Here is a 23,651-nt window from a genome sequence, read left to right on the forward strand (position 1 = left end):
GATGTTTCTCTTCCGATCCCCAATCTGATCTGCTGTGAACAACATCCTCTTCCCCTTCTCTAAGGGTATGATCTCACTGAGGATTTTTTTCTGATTATTCCACCGTCAGAAATCTACAGCTGAGTTGTGGATTTCTACTGCACCTATGCAATTGTATGGCCTTAGATCCGCACATGGCAAATCTGCATGCTGAATTCCCACCAAGAAGTGACATGTCACTTCTTTTTTCTTCCATGTGTGAATTTCAAATCTTAGTGTAAAAAGAATCCACACCAACCAATGCGACCTAGATTTGGTTGGACACAGATTCTGCATCAAATCTACATCCAATTTTCTACCGTATGAACAGATCCTAAAGCTGACCATACACCTGCAACAACCATCAGCCAAATGATTGTTCAGCTGACTGCTATTTTCTCCAGCTCCCCAGTAAATATGAATATTTGAATGTGCTTGTATTTAGGGAGGTAAACCCTGACTCCAGCTTAATTCCTAGAGAATAATAGGATCGGTCATTGGAATTTAACATCCCTGATCCTTCTTGTCCCAGACATTAATCTGTCAGGGAAAAGTTGAGCAGCCCCCAAATACATTAGAGAGTCACCTGGCCGCACTGTTATCAATGGGTTCAGAAAGCTAATGTGTATGGCAGCCTTAATGCTGGGATACTGTGACACGATGGAGAAGTAGAGCAGAGATGCTGACACCACCAGGACCAATGTGCTGTTTGATACATGTCAGAGGCAGCAGAAGAGCCAGCCATGTAAAGGCACACAGACAATTTAAAAGTTGCATAATTTTTAATTTAGGAAGCTAATCAAGAATAGAAAGAAATTCTGTATAAAACAATGTCCGTAGCTTTTAAAGGGGTTGCCCGTATACTCACCCAAAAAATGTTAATGCGGAAGTTACACGATATACAACTTTGCAACCTTGCCTGCTTTTTTAAAACACATTTGTACATGTCAGAAAAAGTGGCATAAATACGGTGATGAATCTGCCACAGTGAATTTAGATTATCATGTATGAGTCTTAAATGAATCAGATACTTACTTTCTTCTGATACCAGGATATTGCGTCTGTATTCTCAGCAGCCATGCTTTTATTCAGTCATTGGAACTTCTGACTCAAAAACATCAGAGGACCCTGATCATAAAAACTGGATAAAAAAAAAAGAAAATACTGAGAATATATCTGAACAAAAGACTAAAAACAAAAAAAAAGCTCAACTTCAGAACATCTCCAAACAAGCCAGAAAATTAAGGTTACACTGGAGTTGGGCACAAACGCACCCATCAACCCAAAGTGCCTGTGAGATATAGGTGACCACCATTGTCTCTTCTTTATCAGTTCTGCAGGCACATAGGACGTGTAAGGCTATGTTTACATCTATGTTCAGGGGGCCCATTTTCCTTCTCGTTATAGGTACAGGAAAGAGGAAATGCCCTGGCTGAACAGATCCATCTTATGATGATCCCGAATAGCACCAAATAGACTACATTAACTTTAATAGTGTCCATTTGGTCTCCATTCAGTTATCCAACATTTTATTGGACAAAAAAGTCTTTCATGCGCGACTTTTTGTTGCAGCATTTTGTTTAGGATCTGCAATGGAACCTACAAATGAAGGTTCTTAATGCAGATGTGAACATAGCATAAATAGCGGTACATTTTCAATATACTAGAGCAGTGATTCTCAACTCTAGTCCTCAGAGACCCCCAACAGGTAATCCCCCACATACACCTCACCTCCATGTTGATCCAGAGGAAGGCAAAAAAACCCTCATAAGGTAGAAGCCAACTTTCTTTATTTTAGGGGGGAAAAAAATCCCTCCCGACTCCAAATCTGGCAATCAGAATAATCTCTGATTCACTGACCCTTCTGAAGTAATCAGTGACTATAACATGTAATATTGTAAAACTCAAGACAGACGCTCAGACACTCTTTTATCAAATCCATCACCACGTCCTCAGGCAGAGTGTTCCATAGGATCACTACTCTTACAGCAAAGAACCCCTTTCTATGTCAGTGTAGAAAGCTTATTTCCTCTCTATGTAGAGAGCGCCCCCTTATTACAGTCACAGTCCTGTGTATAAATATATGATGGGAGAAATCTCTGTATTGTCCCCTGATATATTTATACTTAGTTATTGTAGTCTGCCCATTCCATTATTACTTTAGTAGCCTGTCTTTGTACCCGCTCAAGCTCTGATGTGTCCTTCTTGAGTACTGGTTCCCAAAACTGTCCACAATATTCCATGAGTGGTCTGACCGGTGATTTGTAAAGAGGAAGAACTCTATCTGATTTTAATTAGTAAAGCGTACAGGTGAGATTATTCCATATTCCCAATCTGCATATTTCCCAGAGGAGCATGGATGGCCTTATAAGTCTCATCACACCTTTTAGGTGCTCTCCTTAAGGAGTGATGATACTCTTCCCGACCTAAGTCATAGGCCTCTCACTAGCCAAGCCAGAAACCTGCTGCACATTTATTGTGGGGCAAAAACCCTGAAACAGCCAGTCATTGTTATAAGATATTGACTTGCAGGAATGTTGCCTTCCGATAGGTGGTGCTGCAGAGGTATTGTACCATCTTCCAATTTGCACATGCCCTTTAAACACACATGAATATATGAGGGCTTCCTGTGACTTGTGTGTACATTCCTGACTTCAGCTACTGCACAAACTTACAAACTGTCTATATATTGTAAATAAATGGCTGACCTGAGATATACAGTTGGAATCAAAAGGATTCAAATAGCAAATTGAGTTAATTTGACAAATTCACAAACTTTCAGCTGTTTACAAAAAAATTATCAAACAAGAACAATGTAAATAGCTCAACTTAAGTAATATAACAAGTGGTTTCTCCAAATTCACCACAAAATGCCACTTTTAATAACTATGGAATTCTCCTAATTACTCAACCTCTTCATGACAAGAGTCTTTAGTACTTAGTAGAGCATTTTTGCTGTTAGGACCAGCGACAAACGTGATCCATAGACAAACAGAAGCTTCTGACACGTTTCCTGAGGAATCTTAGTCCGTTCCTCATGGACAATGGCCTCCAGTTCACTCGTATTATTGGAGGTGTGTGTGTGCTATAGCCGATTTCTTCAACTCCCCCTACAGATTTTCTATGGGATTCAAGTTATTCGACTGTGATGCTCACTCCTGAATCATCCAGGACTTCTTTTGAAACCAAGTCTTTGTGGACTTTCAGGCATGTTTGGGATCATTTTCCTGTTGACAGTTCCAATGAAGGTATGACATTTTCTTCCTGATACTTGATTAAATCTATTTTGCCCTCCACATGTGGCAGACTACATCACTGAGCCACCTCCAGGCTTCACTTTAGGGCTCCCTCACACTTAGACATGATGCTTTGCCGTAATTTTACTTTTATGTTTTAGCGCACCCAATCATTGTGATGGGTGATGAGGTGTGCTAAACGGCCAAAGATAGACAGCGTTCGAAAATTGTGGTCTCATTGGCTGAAATGCTGGTCACAGGCATGTGACCAATGAGACCAGCGTTTTTTGGGGGTGGAGATTTTTCAATCCCTGGCCTCCAGAAGACGACTGCCGGGGGCACAGCGAGTGAAAACACTTGATTATGAAACCAATGATTTTCAACAGTTTCATACTCATTTGCGATTTTTACTCTCAAGCCTCGCAGTGCAGAGAAAACTCTGCGATATCGCTCAGTGTTTTTAATTGGGCTGGCGGCAGCCCCACTGAAAACATAGGGAGTACATCATGGACTTCTGCCACAGCTGTGGCAGAGGATTCCCTCATCCTTGCGGTCCATGTGGGGATGAAGGAATCCCCTGCCATAGCTGTCACAGCTGTTGCAGAAGTCCGCAATGTACTCCCTATGTTTTCAATGGGGCTGCCGCCAGCCCCATTGAAAACACTGAGCGATTTTGCAGAGTTTTTTTTGCACTACGAGGCTTGTGAGTAAAAATCGCAAATGAGCATGAAACCATTGAAAATCATTGATTTCATAATCGTATGCTTTCACTCGCTCTTGCATTGCAAGAAAATATATCACTAGTGGGTAGCCACCCTTAGGGTGTTCACAGGGGGTTCTTTTCAGCATATGCTTCATTTTTTCTCCTCCAGACATACCGCTGGTCCATAGCCTCAAAAAGTTTCAGTTCTGTTTTATCACTCCACAGAACAGAATCCTAAAACTTCTTTGGCTTATTTATATGGATTTGAGCATATTGATCACCGCACATGCTCGGCTACAGCTCCATTCAAGCTCCATGTTTCTGAAGGGGGAGCAGTGAGGAGAAGGGGACATGGGACCCCAGTTCTTGGGATTGATGGTGGTCTCAACAGTTAGAAATGCTAGCAACTAGGCTTTTATCACCTGTCATATGGTGATAAAAGTTTATTTTGGGAATGCCCCTTTAAGTAAATTGACTGTATAGTATATTAGGGTGCCTGTACATGTGGAGGCAATGTGCCATGTGATGAAAAGCTGTGCCGCAAAACCATAAATTGAATGCTTTTGGGTCATGCACTTTATTTGGATGTGTTTTTGGATGAAATATGTTTTCACTACCTGTAAAGACTTGTGCCAAAAAAGCTAAGAAAAATCATAGTAAATTGTGGTAAAACAGCAGGTGGTTTTGCTGCACGGGGCACTCGGTGACTTGGCATCCTAAAGGAAATCCTGGACCCACGTCTTGTCACCTCGCATAAACAGCCGTTTCCTAAATGTATATTTTTAGCAGTGCAGCGCTAGTCTGTTACAGACTGAGGTTTACGGTTTATTCATTTGTCGTGGTCAACTCAGGATTTTTTGCTTCAACATGACCACAAAGTGTGACTAACTCCTAAGACTATAACCCATAGCCTGTGAATAAGGCATTGTGAAAGGGATCCGCAGTCTACTAAGGACGAGTTGCAAAGAACTCCAAATGACTTCCTCCTCTGAGTTATAATAGGACGGTCGGCTTCACACGGACATATTTGCGTGCACAAAATTTGCACATACAGTACACAGAGATTAGAATCCATTAGATTCAATGTTCCTTCACATTTCCATGTTCTGCGTGTGCATTACTGTCACGCAAAAAAAATAAAAAAAATACAGCATGCTCTATTTTTCTGCGTATTTGCACACCAAATGTCCCCATAGAAGTCAATGGAGGTGCGCAAATGTGCTTATAATACTAAGGAAATGCGTAATACGTTATTCCGCTAGAAAAAAAACACATCTGGAACTCATTAAGACTAATTAGCCATTTCAATCAGTGTGTCTTAGTTTGCCACGTGCAAATGAACATGCCTTGCAGGCACTAGAAGGACAGTAAAATATGCCAATGGTAGTGTAAAAATGCATAGTTCGTTCCACAAAAATGAATTCTAGAATGGCAGAGTTGGAAGAGACCTCCAGGGTCATCGGGTCCAACCCCCTGCTCGGTACAGGATTCAGTAAATCATCCTAGACAAAATGCTATGCTCATGCACACACAAATATGTATACACACGTGTGCATCCTATTTCACCACGTATCACGCAAGAACAGCCTTATTGTTTTCAATGGGTAGCATATGCAACATTGTCCATATGCAATAAATTGCGTACGAGCGAAGTTGCAAACTCAACAGTGCTATGAGACAGAGCAGGCAACTAGGCGGGAAGCGGATGGACCCCATTCTAGTCAATAGGGTCTATCCGGTGTAGTTTGGTGCCATCCAGAGACCTTCGGCCACAGGGATTCCATTTCCTGTTCTCCAAATGGAGCAGGGAAGTTAAACCCTGAGTGCAGATGTGAAACCACCCTAAGTGATTCTTAGTATATTTCTCTTAGGTTTTGTTGTGGTGAGCCAATCAAACCTTCACATAGTAAAAGTGTAATCTCTTTAATCCAGAATCCGATAATCTAGCATGGTAGTTCTCTGCTTCATGACGGTTCTGAGCAGTAGAATGTGAAATTTCACAAGACCAGAAGTAGAAAACTGAGCGGAGACGACCAATTAGGAAATTCCTCTGATTACAAACAGTGATAATTTTCTCCTTGAAAGCTCTTTAAACTTTCAAGAGTTTTTACATTTTTTTTGACTGTCTGTTAATCCAAAGTGTTTGATAATCCGCACCCATCAGGTCCTACGGTACATCTAGCACCCGCAAGAGTTACATTATAAAGAAACATGAAAGAGAGAACCTAAAGTGTCATGAAATATTAGTTTTAGAGCATCTGAAACGATGAGAGATACAATAAAGGGATCCTCACACAATAAGCAGGCAACTACAATAGAGGAATAAATTATGTATAGATATAAAGTGGAAAGATCTGCAGAGTGACAATAGAATTAGGATAATAATCCCTTAGCAAACCAATGTTACTTACAGTTTGGGCTCAAAGTCTGCATTACAGCCAGTGACTAAGCACGAATTGCCCATACTGAAGTATAGATACTTCAGCTCACATACTCAGGTGTCAGCGCTGCACAGAATCTACTCACACCAGATCACACTTCCTCTTTCCGGGTCTGTGATGAAATCCATTGTAGCTACAGTGCATTTAAAGTGACAGTCTGTCTAAGCCAGCAGAAGCACAGCTATTATAATAGTCGTTTGATTATTTGCAGTTTTATTCACTTGCCCTTTAAATGCAGAGTTATTATAAATGATCTTTCTGATGTGAAACCCTCATAAATTCTGTTTAATGACAGAAATTTGATATCACTGGAAACAGAAATTAGAAGTAAGTGGAAGCATTGCAGAACAGAAGAAATGATTCCGGCTTCAGAAGAAAGCATTCTGGATATGCAATATATATGAGGGGCTGCTGCTAAGTCTTTGGCTTTACACAGAAAGAAACGAGATAGCAAGATGAAACTTTACATTTATTCCACATACTCTGCACTGATGTCAACACACTTCTTACATCGCTATTCCAAGTTCTGTAAGCCTTGCAAAAAGAAGGATTTCGGTTGTGCCTCAAACCAGTCATCCGTAGCAGCCATGGCATCAGAAATGGTGAGAAATTTGGTACCCTTGAGGTGTTTCTTCAGGTTTAGAAACAGATGATAGTTGGAGGGAGCTAGATTTGGTGGATAAGGTGGGTGGTCAACCAGCTGGAAGCCTAGCTCCGCAGTGGTCGCTTGTGCAGTGTGAACGGAGGCGTGGTCTTGAACCATTTTTAAGGTAGTCCACTAGTAGCACGCTCTACTTATCCCAGAACACGGACGCCATCACCTTAGTGGCTGATTTTTGCACCCTGAACTTCTTTGGGTGAGGAGAACCACTGTGCCTCCACTCTTTTGACTACTCCTTGGTTTCAGGGTCATACAAATAAATCCAGGTCTCATGCATAGTGACCAGTCGATCCAGGAAGTTATCAGTCTGGAAACGCTGACAAATGGACCGGGAAGTTTTCACTCGCATGCTTTTCTGATCTGTTGTCAAACATTTGGGGACCCACTTTGCAGATAGCTTCTTCATGTTCAAATGTTCATGGATAATGACACAAACACGTTCACGAGAAATCCCCATGATGTCTGCTATTGCTTTAGCTGAAATTCGCAGATTCTCCAGTATGAGGTTGTGTTGTCGACGATCTTCAGAACAACAACCTCTCTGTCGTCCAGGACGTTCCCCTTCATTGGTGCTGAAGTGGCCCGTTTTAAATTTGGCAACCCAGTTCTTAACTGTAGAATATGAAGGGCATTGATCCCCCAATGTCTGCGACATATCACCATGAATATCCTTTGTGGACTTTCCTTGCAGAAACAAGAATTTTTATCACTCCTCTACTCTTATTTGCTGTGAATATCACCTTAGACTCCGCCATTTTGTTTTCCCACGTGCCTAGATCACTGTTGCCATAAGCTACAAATACAACATTTTGAAAATATATACTAGACACATAAGGCTTTCATGTGATTTAACATTCGTTACCATAGAAACAAAAAAAGATTTATCAGCAGCCTCTTGTAGAAGCAGTTGGTCCCAGGGGCTTGTAATTTGAATGTGTTTATAATATGTGGGTCGGGAGGGATATCATCTCTCCTTAAGTTGATCACCCAGAAGGTGAGTGAGGAGACTTAAGATGCATTTACACTGAAAGATGATTGCTCAAAAAAAGAAAAATCGCTCAAAGGACAGTGACATCTTTGCATAACTCTTAAGTAGGTAATTAGCTACTTAAAGAGTTAAATGCAGGTGGAGCGGGACACCACTGATAACTACAAGAACAGCAGCTGTTTTGTATATGCAAACAGCTTCTTTGTTCTTGGAGCTTTCAGCTGGTATCCAGCTGGGAAGTCCCAGTGGGATACTAGCCGAATGAATGCTATCAGCGCCACCCGCTGAGAAAATCAGCATGTGGCGCTGATAACAGTCATCAGTGATTTCTAGCTTACTAGAAATCACCAATGAACGAATAGTGCACAAACAGTGCACAATGGCAGCGCGTTTAGATAATGATTATCGCTCAAAAGATGGAATGGAAGCCATCCGAGCAGAATCCATGGCAAATATAGAGCATGCTGCGATTTATTTCTCTGCTCGCGGAATATGCAATTTGCACCTGAAAGTGTGAGCATGCATTTCAATGCCCTCGTTTTGCCGCCGCCGATACTCCGGGTGGACACCAATCGTGGATTTCGCAATTGGGATCCGCTTGTGTGAGCTCGAGCTAAACATTAAATTTGATGTATAATCTGTTCTGATAGCAACAATGTATTACAATGCTGTAAATCGAGTCACCATTACGCACCAATCATGTTAACGATATCTGTACCGAATACTTACAAGTATCTTCAAAACTACTCATAATTACACACATACACCAATATATTCAGGACATGCCATGCTATTTCATCAGAATATGCAGTCCTATGTAAGGGTAGCATATCACAGTGGCCAGGCAGACGGATGTGGATCCGCCTTGCCACACACCGGTTTGGCTGTGGGCAATCTGAGGTAGCAGTACCTGGGGAGCCCTGGTTTTCACACTAGACTCCTTCAAATGGGATTGCAGGATCCCCAAGCCGTTACACACAGATTGTCCTGGTAATATGGCTGCTGATGCTGCACTGGGCCAAGACTCAGTACCTGATGGTCTGAACAGAAGTGTAGTGAAGAAACGGGCTGTAGCCGGGGCTGGCGGCACAGGTGCAATAACGAGGTCCAAGCTGTAGATCATTGCAGGCAGCAGGCAACAACAAAGTCCAACAACAAAGGCAGCAGACAACAAAAATACAAAGCCGAAGTCAGGGAGCACAGAAGTCAGGATAGTCAGAGTCAGAAGCTGAATATACCCTAATTGGGGCTTTGTCACAAATAGCAATTTGGTCTCATTAGCCGAGGGTGGATACCTAATGCAGCAAGTGCAGGAATGGGATTGGAGGGGAACAGATTTAGGGAGTATGCACTGGCCCTTTAAGACAGAGGACGGGAGTGAACAACAGCCCTACGGCAGACACCAGAGGTGAGATGTGTAGCATGACAAGCAGCAATGTCTGACCGTAACCCTAGGAGCAGGTGAAGGTGGTGAGCAGTGGTGATGTGCTGTGACAATACGTGACACGTTCACTGGGCTATTAGCAATGATGTAGCTATAGGAATTGCACTGGTCACACATGCAACAAGGTCTCTAAGCCAAGAGGGCCCAAAGATCATCCTCGCCACTGTAGCAGCTGTCATTTTGCACCTCCAACTGCACTGCAACTCCAGTGCAACAGCATGAAGTTCTTCACTGAGGCTCCTGCCAATGCAGATATTTGTAGATGGCTATTAAGTCTCCTCTTAGTCTTCTTTTTTGTAAGCTAAACATTCCCAGATCCTTTAACCGTTCCTCATAAGACATGATTTGCAGACCACTCACCATCTTGGTAACTCTTCTCTGAACTTGCTCTAGTTTATCTATGTCTTTTTTTAAAGTGGGGTGCCCAGAACTGGACACAGTATTCCAGATGAAGTCTGATGAAGAAAGAGTTGAGGGGGATAATTACCTCATGTGATCTAGACTCTATGCTTCTCTTAATACATCCCAGAATTGTGTTTGCCTTTTTTGGCTGCTGCATCACATTGTTGACTCCTGTTCAGTCTATGATCTATTAGTATACACAAGTCTTTTTGACATGTGCTGCACCTTAACCCAATTCCTCCCATTCTGTATGTGCTTTTTTCATTTCTCTTGCCCAGATGTAGAGCTTTGCATTTCTTCTTGTTAAATACCATTCTGTTAGTCGCTGCCCACTGTTCAAGCTTTTCTAGATCTTTTTGAATACGCTCTCTCTTTTCCCTAGTGTTAGCTATCCCTCCTAGCTTTGTGTCGTCAGCAAATTTGATCAGTTTCCCATCAATTCCCTCCTCCAGATAATTTATAAAAAATGTTGAACAACACTGGGCCTAGGGCAGAGCCTTGCGGTACCCCACTTGATACATTCTTCCACTTGGATGTGCAGTCATTTATGACCACTCTTTGAGTACGATCACTCAGTCAGTTGCGAATCCACCTAACAGCCTTGTCAATCCCATATTTGGTCATTTTTTCAATAAGTATGGTATGAGATACTTTGTCAAATGCTTTACTAAAGTCAAGATATACTATATCCACCAAATTTTCCAGATTAACCCAGTCGGTGATTCTGTTATAGAAGGAAATTAGATTTGTCTGGCATAACTTGTTTGTTACAAACCCATGCTGGCTCTCATTAATTACTCCATTCTTATCCAAGTACTTGCATTCATGCTGTTTAATAATTTGTTCAAAGATCTTTCCCGGTATAGAAGTCAGGCTCACAGGCCTGTAGTTTCCTGGATCCACCTTCTTCCCTTTTTTGAAGATAGGCACAACATTTGCCCTTCTCCAATCTTCTGGGACTTCTCCAGTTCTCCAGGAATTTTCAAAGATTATGGCAAGTGGTTCAGCAATTACCTCTGCTGCTTCCTTTAGTATTCTAGGATGTAATTCATCTGGACCTTGAGACTTGAATTCATTTAAGTTAGCTATGTGTTCCCTCACCATCTCTCTACTTATAGATAGTCTGCATTCTTTTACTCCCCCCCCCCCCCCCCCAATAGCACAGGGAAGATCAGTTAATATTACATCTACTTTCTGAGAGAAAAGAAATACAAAATAGGAATTTAAAAGTTCGGCCTTCTCAACATCATTCTTCACCTTGTAAGCATCCAATAGCATCTTTGACTTTTCTTTTGACATACCCCCAAAATCCTTTTTTATTGCTTTTGGCTTCTGTTGCAAGCCTCAATTCAATATTAGCTTTAGCTTTTCTGACACTTACCCTACAGTTTCTGCAGACCGCATTATATTCCTCTTTAGATATTCCCCCCCCCCCTCTTTCCATTTAATGAACATATTTTTCTTTGTTTTTAACATGTGTGCAAGTTCTGTGTTCATCCATCCTGGTCTCTTTAAATGCTTCCCATTCTTTCTTCTTTTAGGGATTGTTATTGATTGTGGTTTGAGAATCTCATTTTGCAGTATTTCCCAAGCTTCTTGGACATGTTTGTCCTTAAGAACATCCAGCCATTGGATTCTTCCTACCCTCTTTCTGAGTTCATTAAAATCTTTCTGAAATCCAACCTTGAGGTCTGAGTTTTCTCAGGTCTTCCTCCCCTTTTTATCCAAAATTCAAGGATAGCATGATCACCTCCTAAGGTCCCAGCCACCCTTCTTTCCTTTTCTTGTTTTCTCTTTCTCTCTGTTCTTTGTAGATAAAGTCAATTCTTGCTGTACCTCTTTCTCCTCTGCTCTGTTCTTTGTGGGTAGAGTCATTTCTTGCTGTACCTCTCTCTCCTCTGCTCTGTTCTTTTTGAGTAGAGTCATTTCTTGCTACACCTCTATCTCCTCTGCTCTGTTCTTTGTGGGTAGAGTCATTTCTTGCTGTACCTCTTTCTCCTCTGCTCTGTTCTTTGTGGGTAGAGTCATTTCTTGCTGTACCTCTTTCTCCTCTGCTCTGTTCTTTGTTGGTAGAGTCATTTCTTGCTATAGCTCTTTCTCCTCTGCTCTGTTCTTTGTGGGTAGAGTCATTTCTTGCTGTACCTCTCTCCTCTGCTCTGTTCTTTTTGAGTAGAGTCATTTCTTGCTACACCTCTATCTCCTCTGCTCTGTTCTTTGTGGGTAGAGTCATTTCTTGCTGTACCTCTTTCTCCTCTGCTCTGTTCTTTGTTGGTAGAGTTATTTCTTGCTGTACCTCTTTCTCCTCTGCTCTGTTCTTTGTTGGTAGAGTCATTTCTTGCTGTACCTCTTTCTCCTCTGCTCTGTTCTTTCTTGGTAGAGTCATTTCTTGCTATAGTTCTTTCTCCTCTGCTCTGTTCTTTGTGGGTAGAGTCATTTCTTGCTGTACCCCTTTCTCCTTCTGCTCAGGAACCCGTACCAGGTCCCCCTACATGAGAACTTGGTACTCATTTCCGAGCAGTATGTTTGCTGGCTGACTTCTAATCCTCCTGTTTCTTTCGGTCACATGCTTCCATTCTTCTGCTTTTGCAGGTACACTGGACATTTCTTTTCCGTTAACATTTTAAAGACTTTCTTCTACTCTGTCAAGGAAATCCTCACGTTCTTTAATACGTTTTAATATAGCTATTCTTTTCTGAAGACTTTGCACCTTTTCCTCCAGTAGACACACAAGCTTGCATTTCTGGCAGGTAAAATTTGGCTTTTCCTCTGGTAGGTCTGTAAACATATAGCATACCTTGCAGGTCACCATATGGCTCCTCTCCTTTTCCATGTGCCAAATGATGTCCACTTTCACACTTCTAAATGTCAAGAATTGTAGTGAAGAAGTGTTGATCTTAAGGCCAGAAATGAATACTGGATGGGAACCATAATTGGCATAGAACGGGCTCAGAGCAGTTGAACTGTGCTTGGCATTATTGTAGGTGAACTCAGCCGTTGGTAGGTAGTCCACCCAGTCGTCTTGGAGATGAGAAATGAAGCAGCAAAGATACTGCTCCAGGGTCTGGTTCATCCTCTTAGTCTGGCCATTAGACTGGGGATGAAAGGCTGAAGAAAGATTTACAGTGGTTTCCAGGGCCATGCAGAAGTGTCTCCAGAGCTTTGAGGTGAACTAGACCCCTCTGTCAGAGCCCACATCATCTGGAATTCCGTGTAATCTGAAAACTTCCTGGATCATCAACTCCACGGTGTGCTCGGCAGTTGGAATCTTTTCTATGAGGATGAAGTGAGCCATCCTCGTAAGTTGGTCCAAGACCACAAGAACAGTAGTCATCTCTTTCGAGGAGGGCAGATCCACCATAAAGTCCATGGATATAGATCCTCATGGCCTGGATGGGACTGGAGGGGGCTGTAGAAAACCCAGTGAGTGAACGTCTTGTTCGGAGTACATACCTCATAAGAGATGACATACTTCTTCACATCCCTCCTGCAGTCAGGCCACCAGAAGGAACGAAGTAGAAATTCTGAAGTCTTTGTGACCCCCAGGTGACCAGCCAGCTTAGAATTGTGGACTAAGTAAAGGACTTTCAGTTGACCAGCCTCAGGAACATACAGATGGTGTTCTTGCCTCCAAAGCCCTTCTGTAAAGAAAAGCTTCACAACCTTAGAAGGACAACTCAAGAACGGGTCCTTTTCATATCGTCCCTTAGGCTTTGTTAGGAGGTCTTCAGAATGTAAGACGCCCGAAAAAGTTTTGGGGGACAGAATTCTGTCATCTGTATTTGCCTTCTCTTTGGACTCTGCACATATCCTGGACATTGCATCTGCCTTGCCATTTCAGGAACCGGAGCAGTAGGACACAATGAAATTAAACCTAGAGAAGAACAAGGACCATCGTGCTTGTCTCGCTGACAACCTCTTGGCAGTATGGTGGAACTCTAAATTTTTATGGTCAGTAAGAACCGTCACTGGATGATGGGCTCATTCCAAGAGGTGTCTCCACTAGGTGAAAGCCACTTTGATGGCCAGAAGCTCCTTGTTTCCAACATCGTAGTTCTTCTCTGCGGGTGATAACATGTAAGATATTAATGCGCAAGGGTGTAGTTGCATCTTATCTCCCATTTGCTGTGACAGAATGGCTCTCACCATGGAGTCGAAGGTGTCCACCTCCATGACAAAAGGCAACTCTGGGTTTGGGTGGATCAGTATTGGTGCTTAAGTAGAGTCTTTAGTTTCTGAAATGCGGTTTGTGCCTCTTGGGACCAGGAAAAAGTGTTGCTTTCTTTGTGAGGGAGGTGATGGGAGAGATTGGTTTCGCAAATTTCTACAGAAAGTTTATCAAGGACTTCTCAAAACCCATCAGGTGCTGTACTTCCTTCAAATTTTTTGGAATGGGCCAATCAAGGAAGGCTTTAATCTTGCTGGGATCCATACTTAAGCACTCTGGGAGATAATGTATCCCAAGAATTGTTTTGGGGTCTGTTCATACTCACATTTCTCTAACTTGATATAGAGGTTATTCCTTTGAAGTCGTCCTGAGACCACCCGAACATGTCCGTGATGTTCCTGCAAACTGTCAAAGAATATGAGGATGTCATCGAGGTATGCAACTACAAATTGATCCAATAGGTCTCGGAACACAATGTTGATAAAGTGATGGAAGGTAGCGGGAGCATTGCAAAGACCGAAACGGCATCAGTAGGGATTCAAAATGTCCATATCTTGTCCTGAAGGCCGTCTTTCACTCATCTCCAGGCCGGATCTGCACCAGGTTATATGCTCTTCTGAGGTCTAGTTTCGTAAAGACCTTGGCTGCCCCTAGCCTCTCCAGCAGTTTTGGAATTAACGGGAGAGGGTAGCAATACTTATTGGTGATTTTGTTTAGTTCCTGGTAGTCGATGCATGGCCGAAGAGTTAAATCCTTCTTTTTAACAAAGAAAATGGGTGCTCCTGCCAGAGAGGGGGAAGGCCAGATGAAGCTATTTTCTAGATTTTCACCCGGATGTTCCCGAAGGGCCTGTAACTCTGGTTCTGCAAGGTTAAGGATACACCCAAATGGAATAGGGGAACCAGCTCAATGGGACAGTTGTATGGCCGGTGAGGTGGCATCTGGTCAGCCTTCTTCTTGCTGCAAACATCCTTGAACATCTGATAGTGAACTGGTAATTTTTCTAAGTCCCGTTGCTCATCATCAAGGTCCTGTACTGGTTTAGGGGTGGATGGTGCCATCTGGCAGTTTCCCTTACAGTATTCTGAGGGGAAGGCAATGGTCCTGGTTTCCCAGTTGATTGAGGGGTTAAGGGTAGAAAACCAGGGGATCCCGAGAATCACTGGAAACTTGGGGGATAAGATGAGCTGGAAGCTGATTGTCTCATGGTGGTCAGGGTTCATGTGCAGTTCCAGTTCAATTGTCTTCTGTGTGACGGGGCCTGAAGACAAGGGTAACCCATCCACAGTTTCCTTATCTATCAGTATGGACCTGAATTTGGTTACAATGTCTTTGTCACGAGCGAATATTAAGTCCATGAAGTTCCCACCACCTCCTGAGTCTAACATCACTGAGCACTGTGTCTTCTGATCACCCATTACAATCTCAGTTGGCAGGAGAAAAAGGCTGGAGTGGGGAAAGGCTTTCCACCCTGAGCTGAACTACTGGTACAAAGGTGTTTTGGATGGCATCCCCTTTCATGGTGCTGGATTGGCCTTTGGCTTGGTGTGTGCCAAGGCGAGAGTCCTTTGGGGCTTGCTTGGATAGTTTAGGGCATAATGTCCTGAGCATCCACAATAGAGGCACAGATTTTCAGTACAGTTTCTTTCTTTTTCTGTGATAGAGAGAGGTCTGCAGATAACGTCCACCTGCATAGGTTCGGGGGCAGCTTCAGTCCTGGGTTGGGGACTAAACGTGGGTTGACTGAAAGAGTACGGGGTGCTGGTGCCTGAACCCCACAATCTCTCCCTTCAACGCTCGAAAAAACTCGTTTTCATAACTGGATGAAGTCTTCCAGGTCATCAGGAGACTCCACTCTGGCAAGTTTGTCCTCTATTCACTCAGATAATCCCCGGCAAAATTGGCTCTGTTGTGCAGCAGGATTCCAGTGGTATCATTGACCCAGCGACAAAACTCTGCCATATATTCTGCAATGGAACGTCACCCTTGTTGTAGGCTATGTAACCTCCCTTTAGCCATGGCACAGCGGTTCGGATCATCAAAGATTTGCCCCCTAGCTGTAGTGAAGGCATTGATGCTGTCAAGGAGCTTACTGTTGGTCTCTACGTATGGCAAGACATAGGCAAGTGCCTCATCAGTGAGTAGGTTAATGATAAAGAATACCTTTTTCCGGTCACTGGTAAACAATGTTGGCTGCATTTGAAAAAAAATCCGGCATTGATTGAGGAAGCCTCTATACTGATTGCGATCCCCACCAAACTTTGTAAGCAGTGCCATGCGGACATCAGAGCCTGAGTGATGCAAGTCTAGAAGTTGCTTCTGTAAACTGATGTTTCCTCCTGCTGATCCAGCACCAGTGTCTGTAATCCAGCAAACTTCTCTTGGTAAGAGGTGCAAAATTCCTGAAGCTCTGTAACTTGCTTCCGCAGGGCATTCACTACGGGCTTCATGTTTGGGCATGATTATCTTGTCACGTCTACCGATGCTGGATTGGAGCCGCTGTGTAGTAGCCAAGCCAGTCGCTGGAGAGTAGTCAGAATAGCCAGGAGTCGTTATCAGAAAGTCACGGTATGCAGTATAAATGGGATGAGACGAAAGCATAGTCAATGGAAGCCAAAGGTCAGAAGCAGGTATCAGTACGCAGTAGAGAAGCAGGAGAAACAGTTTTTCAACTTAATCAAAGTGGTGGAACACAATAATCACGTATTGAGGAAGTGGCAAAGCTAGGCTTTTATAGGAGATGCAATCAGGGCAAGAGGCAGGGTCAGGAACAGGAGGCAGGGGCTAGATAACTGGGATCAGAGAACAATACATATGTAGGGAAAGTGTTCACAAGCTGGATAGCGCAATAAGAAGGGTGAGTGCTTACAGAACAAGAGGTTCATGGTTCAAGTCCTGACAGTGATCATGTAACTCACAATTGGCAACTTGGGTTTTAGTGGAAATGTCATGAGCTGATAGTCCACTATGTGATGAGTAATAGGTATGTAAATAAACTGAAATGTCAAAAGTCATGGGACAGGAAGTCAGCTGGAGGGATGTTGAGTAGTGTAGCAACCCACCGCTCCATGATGCAGGATCTTGGGTGCAAGTAAGAATTCTCACATAGCAGTACATGCTCACCAGACTTGACTCCAATCAGTCAGATTTCTGAAGATCTCTGAAAAAAACTGTGGTATTCCAGTATTCAGTCCAGTGAAAAATGAAATCTTTATTTTATAAGTTTAAAAAATAGAAAAATCAGGACACATAAACTAGTGCAAAAAAGGCAAACACAATTCTGGGATGTATTAAGAGAAGCATAGAGTCTAGATCATGTGAGGTCATTATCCCCCTCTACTCTTCCTTAATCAGACCTCATCTGGAATACTATGTCCAGTTCTGAGCACCCCAATCTAAAAAAACATAGACAAACTGGAGCAAGTTCAGAGAAGAGCTACCAGGACGGTGAGCGGTCTGCAAACCAAGTTCTATGAGGAACGGTTAAAGGATCTGGGAATGTTTAGCTTGCAAAAAGAAGACCAAGAAGAGACTTAATAGCTGTCTACAAATATCTGAAGGGCTGTCACAGTGCAGAGGGATCAGCCATTATTCTCATCAAAGACTAGAAGCAATGGGATGAAATAAGAGAGGAGACACAAATTTGATATTAGACAGTGAGGGTGGTCAATGAGTGGAATAGGTTGCCGCGGGAGGTAGTGAGTTCTCCTTCAATGGACATCTTCAAACAAAGGCTTGACAGACATCTGTCTGGGATGATTTAGTGAATCCTGCATTGAACAGGGGTTTGGACCCGATGACCCTGGAGGTCCCTTCTGTTAGGCCCCCTGCACACGGGCAGAAATTCCGCTGTGGTATTTCCCGCAGAATTTCCGCCCGTGCTTGCTGTTATAGGATTGCATTCGAAAATGCAATCCTATGCACACGGCCGCGATTTGTCCACATGAAAACACGCCGGAAAACAAATCGCGGCATGTTCTATTTCTGTGTGGGTCTCACAGAGGTCTGCTCAGAAACGTCAGTAGCGATGGTCCGGCTCCGCTCTGCGCATGTGCCGGCTGGCCGGCAGCCGGCGCATAGCAGGGTGAAAGACGCCAGGAGCGGGTGAGCCACAGGTCTCTTCAGGGGCACGGGTCCGCATCCCGCTGCGAGAATTCTCACAGCAAGATCCGACCCGGCCGTCTGCAGGTGGCCATCATGCAAGAATCAATATTTGCTATACAATATGCATTTGTGCTTCAAATTCTTAGTTAGAGGTAAGCTGAGCTCAGGAGATTAACTCTAACCACAACAATACTTAGCGTTATCAAAGTAATCTATTTATTGATAGATAGGCATCAGTTTTTATAGGGGCACATATTCAATTACACTAATTCAAATCTATTGTAATTGATTTATTACCATTGACCAAAAGAAACAAACACACCATAAATATGCAAGATACGGAATTTAACATTTAAATTGCTGAAGGAAAAGCAGCACGGACGCAGTAGAATCCTACATGATTAACTTCTCTGAACATGAAAGAAAGTACTTTAATTATAACCAATAATTGTTTAAAGAAAGACAGGAGAACTGGGCGCAATGACCTGAGACATTCAATCTAGGGCCTCGGAATGTTCTAATCATCGAGGTCCCTTCTTATTCTTCAATATATTTTAGCAAATCTTGATAAAGGAAAAGTATAAAGCATTGACACAGACTTTATCATACAAAATGGAAGGATCATACTATAAGGTATAGAAGGGAAGATGGAGTCATATTCATTTCACTAAGGGCTCCTGCACACTTGCGTTTTTCTTGTGCATTTTTTTCACGCGCTATTGCTGTTTTTTTTTCACGTGATTGTCAATGGGACTTTCTAATGTTAAAAACGCATCGCAAGTTGGTGCTTTGCAATTTTTGTGCGATGCGTTTTTAACATTAGAAAGTCCCATTGACAATCGCATGAAAAACGCAAGTGTGAAGGAGCCCTAACACTTCCAACTCTATTATTCTACTGAACAGTCATAATTACGTCTGCTGCCTAATTAATAGGAGCAATCTCTTCTCTGTCCATATACAATAGGCAGACAAACTACACAGTACACACAAATGTTCAATAAATATATAATAAATCTGACTTAATAAGCCCATTAGGAAAGTCGGTTTTAAATTTAAAACCCCTAAAAGTCTGACGACGCTATTCTTCACCCCTTACTAACATGTTTTAATGCTATTGCTTGCAAACTCCTGGTATCACCGCCATGATACTGAATAAAGTGTTTGGTAGCACTGAAACACTGTAGGAACCAGGATTTTGTATATCTTGGAAGTGCTCTCCAATGCGTGTCCATAAAGCAGGAGTTGTGCAGCCCACATATTAAAGGCTGCACTCCTCGCACTGTATAACATAGACCCCATGGGAAGAGTTACGATTCAGAAAACCTCTAATTGCTCAATTACAACCTGCACTGAAAGAACGTATAACATTGGTCCTCAACATACATCTACATGCTATGCACCTATTCATACCACATTTAGGCTAGTTTCACATGGGCGAGGGGATATCAAGCCGTGATTCAAATTTATGGGGTTCATATTTGTGCAAGATTTTAACACCCACATGAAAGCGGCCTTAAAGGAAAAGCCACATATGGGGGTTTGTGCCAGCGTATTTTTAAGGACTGAAGTGACCAGATTTCCCACATTTAAAGCTCGCCAGGCAACAAAATTATAGCATTACTTTTTTGAAACCTCCTATAGATTATTGTAATATAGGCAGATATATTTTAATTATTTGCACCACCTGACTGTAATTCCTACTGTAACTAGTGCTAAAAGTGAGAAAGTATCGCTCTTCACTCTATTAGATTCTGAAAGCAGGTACGAATCCCTAGATTTGTTTTAGTTCTATTAATGGAAGAGACTGTAACCTCTACACGCCAACCTTCAGTCAACTCTGCAACATTACCGTTCAAAAACCTTCAGATCACTGCAAATACGCTGAGCGATGGAATACTCCCCCACAGGTAGATTTTAATAACATGATGAGGATGACAACTCTCAGCATGAGTGTTTCTGAACACAGGCTTCCTATCTAAATTAGTAATAATTGAAGGACTCACTGGGTCGCCACATAGCTGAATATCCAAAAAAGGAATAGAAAACTTCTGATACTTGAACTTGAAATAAAGGTTATCATTAGTATTATTTAAATGAGCGACAAATGCCAGTATGGATGATACATCGCCCCCCTCACTACCACCACCCGCCTTACAGATGAGGAGTACATCGTCAATGTAGCTATCCATGCCAGCTGATATCACTCAGAAAAGGATTGGCCAAAGCATACACGTACTTCTTTCTTCTCCCACCATGATGTATAGATATTAGTGATAGAGGGCGGGTGATAAACTGATCATAGGACCTGTTTTTATGTGAGATTATAAAGAGGTTTTGAAGATTATGCATACAATAAGGTGACAGGAGAATTATATGTGAGTCACTTGTGGTGTCCAAGCTTTATACATGGCCTCAAACCAATTCTGGACCCGATAGCACAGAGCATTATCCTGATTGAATATCCCATCATTGTCGGGTACATGAAGTCCATGAAGAGCTGAAAATATTACCGAGCAGTGAAACATAGGCTGGTCAATGATGTGTTTAATTTAACCAATAGACCCAACCCATACCACGAGAACATAACCTACACCAGTATGGAACCATCAACAGCCTGCACAGTGCCTTGTTGACAAATGGGATCCATGGCTTTATGGCGTCAGCCCCACATGCACACCCTTCCATCAGCCCAAAACAATTGATATCGTGACTCATCAGACCACAGCACATGTTGCCAGTTCTTTAGGATCCAGTTAGAAACCTTATGAGCCCAGGTGAGGCATAATGTCTGGAGTCTTGGTGTTAGCAGAGACACTTTGGTGGGTCTTCTGCTCCCATATCCCATAAAAGCAAAAGAATAGACAGTTCTAGCCAGATGCTGTCAGTCGCAATCATTGAGCACCCATGGGTGATAATGTCCTCAGTGACATATTCCCAGTACAAATGTGACACTGTGGATTGAGGAATATTTAAATGCTTTAACAACTTTGGAAATGAAATATCCCATCCAATCATGCTTCGTTCTGATAATTCACATCACCTCGTCATGAACATGCTGGCCAGTGTTCAACCACACTCATAAAATAACACCGCATAATTTATAACTTATTTCCAAAATTTCATTCAAGGCAAATTCCCAACCAAGCTGCCACGAGAACCCACCAGAGGTAAGTTGTGTGGGAGTAGATGAGAAGGAAAGAGGAGTCACGGTGCACACACTGACATCTATGTATCCAGAAGCAACACCATGCTGATCACAGGAGCGGTGCTTACAACTTTAAGGTAATGGGATGGTGTGCTGTCAGTGCCGGCGTGAGCTGCCACTCATGTTCGGCAGGGAAGGGGTTAAATAATAAAATATATTTTTTAGCCAAGAATATACTAAGAAAAAAACAGTGACCATCATTACTTGGAGAGGGACACATAGGTCTCACTGTTAGGGTGCATTCACCTATTGCATATTTTGGTGCGGACCTGCTTTAAAAACTGTACTGTTTGTTTGGAAAAAACCCTTAGGGTGTTTTTACATGTGGCAGAAATGCTGCGGAATGCCTGCAGCAGAAAATCCACAGCACATTCTGCATACCAAACAGAATCAAACTCTGCACTATTTCAGAAGATACAGTGCTCACCTCCAATACCCGGTGGCCTGTTCTGAGTGCAGCGCTGCTGGTCAGTTGAGTCAGTGCGGATTTTGACTCTGTTTTGGATGCGGAAATGTTGTGGAATTTGCCACAGAATTTCTGCTGCGGACATTGTGCTGCATTTCCACCCCATGTAAACACACCCTTAGGCCTCATGTCCATGGGGAAAATCAGGCCCGCCGCGGATTCTTCAAGGAGAATCCCCAGCGGGTCCGTCCTTTCCCGCGGACATGATGCTAAAAAATAAGAATTTACTTACCTGTCCGGATGCTGCAGACCTGCCCTCCATCGCAGCCGGATCTTCTTTCTTCGGCCCGGCGGATGTGCTCGGCACGCCGGCAGCGTGCCACGCGCATGCGCCGGGCACTCCATTTTTTTTTTAACTCCTGCTCTCCTGCGCTCCCGCGTGCAGAGTGCAGAAATTCAGGCGCGGGTCTACAGTGGATCCGGATGGCTTCCATAGGCTTCAATAGAAGCCTGCGGGAGCCGTCCCCGCGGGACACCCGCACTAAAATGGAGCATGTCGCGTTTTTTTTCCTGCACACACAATCTGTGCCTGAAGGGGAAAATGACATCCGCAGGTATTTAACTATCTGCCGGTGTCAAATGCATCCCTATGGGGCGCGGATCCGCGTGCGGGAAAAACGCTGCGGATTTGAAATGACAATGGACATGAGGCCTTAAACTGGGTCCACATGCAGCAGATTTGCAGCAGAATTTCCATGTGGACCCTACGAATGGAAATTCCATGGCATTTACAGTAGCAGCACAGTGTAGGAGATTTTGAAAATCTCATCCACAAGTTGCGGAAAAACTATGCACAAAACCTGTGCGGAAATTGACATGCAGTGTGGAATTAAATTCTATAGCATGTAAATCTTCTGATTTCTGCTGCGGAATTTACCTCTTCTCAATGAGGGAGTACATTTTCCACAAAAATACACTATAAAACCCTCATCAAAACTAGCCACAAATGGAGCAGGTTTTGAGGCAGACTTTCCGCTGCAGAATGTCAGCTGCAGACAGTCCACAGCAAATCAGCCCTGTATAGACCCAGCCTTAGGGCTCAGTCACATGGGCGCTGATCTGCCCGTGTTTCTGGACGTTAAAACTGCCGCACTGCAGGTGCGAACGAATCTCCGCACCGGCTGGAAAAAAGAACATTTGCCGGGCAATGGAGCCCATCATGTGGAGATTTGTCCACACACGGTGCGGCCGTTTTATCGTCCAGAAACACGAGCGGATCGGCGCCCGTGTGACTGAGCCCTTAAGATATGTTTACACATAGCGGAAATGCTGCAGATTTGCAGCATTTGCACAAAAGATACAGAATCAAAACAGGCATTATCAACATGGATTTTGACTTGGAATCAGCTGTGCTTCTGTAGCTGATTTCAGAAGCTACCGGTCTCCCTTTCACCTCCTTTACCGGCACCCGGCGGCCTCTAGTGAGCGCAATGCCGTTGGTCAGGGGATGCAGAAGTGGCCAGCAGTGCTGCGCTCACTAGAAGTCACAGGGTATCCAGAATATCAGAGGAAAAATCATATGTTGTGATAAGCCGCACCCCCTGGCACACTCCTTGACACACACCCTTTTTGGTAGGGGTGCCCCGCAGTAAAATGTTATTCCTAAAGGTGTCCCAAGGCTGAAAAGTTTGGAAAACATTGACCTACGGAAATGACACTTCATAATCAGTTTACATACTGCTATCCCATGACTTTTGGCATGTAAATGTATATACAGAGTGTGAGAATCCAGTTAATCATTCTGTGCGAGGAGCCACAAAGTATGGAAAGTTTATAGGATATTACTATTCCATACAAAAGTACTTAGAGTCCATGTTA

At 43.2% G+C, this 23,651-nt stretch overlaps 1 protein-coding gene across 3 annotated transcripts in view; it reads right to left on the bottom strand.

The window, feature by feature from the left end:
* The window catches only part of PHTF1 (putative homeodomain transcription factor 1), a 126,415-nt gene extending 119,920 nt beyond the window's left edge, over nt 1-6,495 (bottom strand). For 2 of the 3 annotated variants that reach the window (XM_066600065.1, XM_066600064.1), the window contains exons 1-2: nt 6,369-6,495; nt 1,054-1,159 (exon numbers count right to left, since the gene is read on the bottom strand). In XM_066600065.1, the coding sequence (XP_066456162.1) occupies nt 1,054-1,098 (45 nt within the window). In that variant the 5' untranslated portion in view covers nt 1,099-1,159; nt 6,369-6,495. The remainder of the gene's footprint in view (nt 1-1,053; nt 1,160-6,368) is intronic. The other variant, XM_066600067.1, reaches the window with a different exon arrangement.
* Between the last annotated feature and the right edge of the window lie 17,156 nt (nt 6,496-23,651).

Source organism: Eleutherodactylus coqui, chromosome 4 (assembly GCF_035609145.1).
Source record: "Eleutherodactylus coqui strain aEleCoq1 chromosome 4, aEleCoq1.hap1, whole genome shotgun sequence".
Taxonomy (NCBI): Eukaryota; Metazoa; Chordata; class Amphibia; order Anura; family Eleutherodactylidae; genus Eleutherodactylus; species Eleutherodactylus coqui.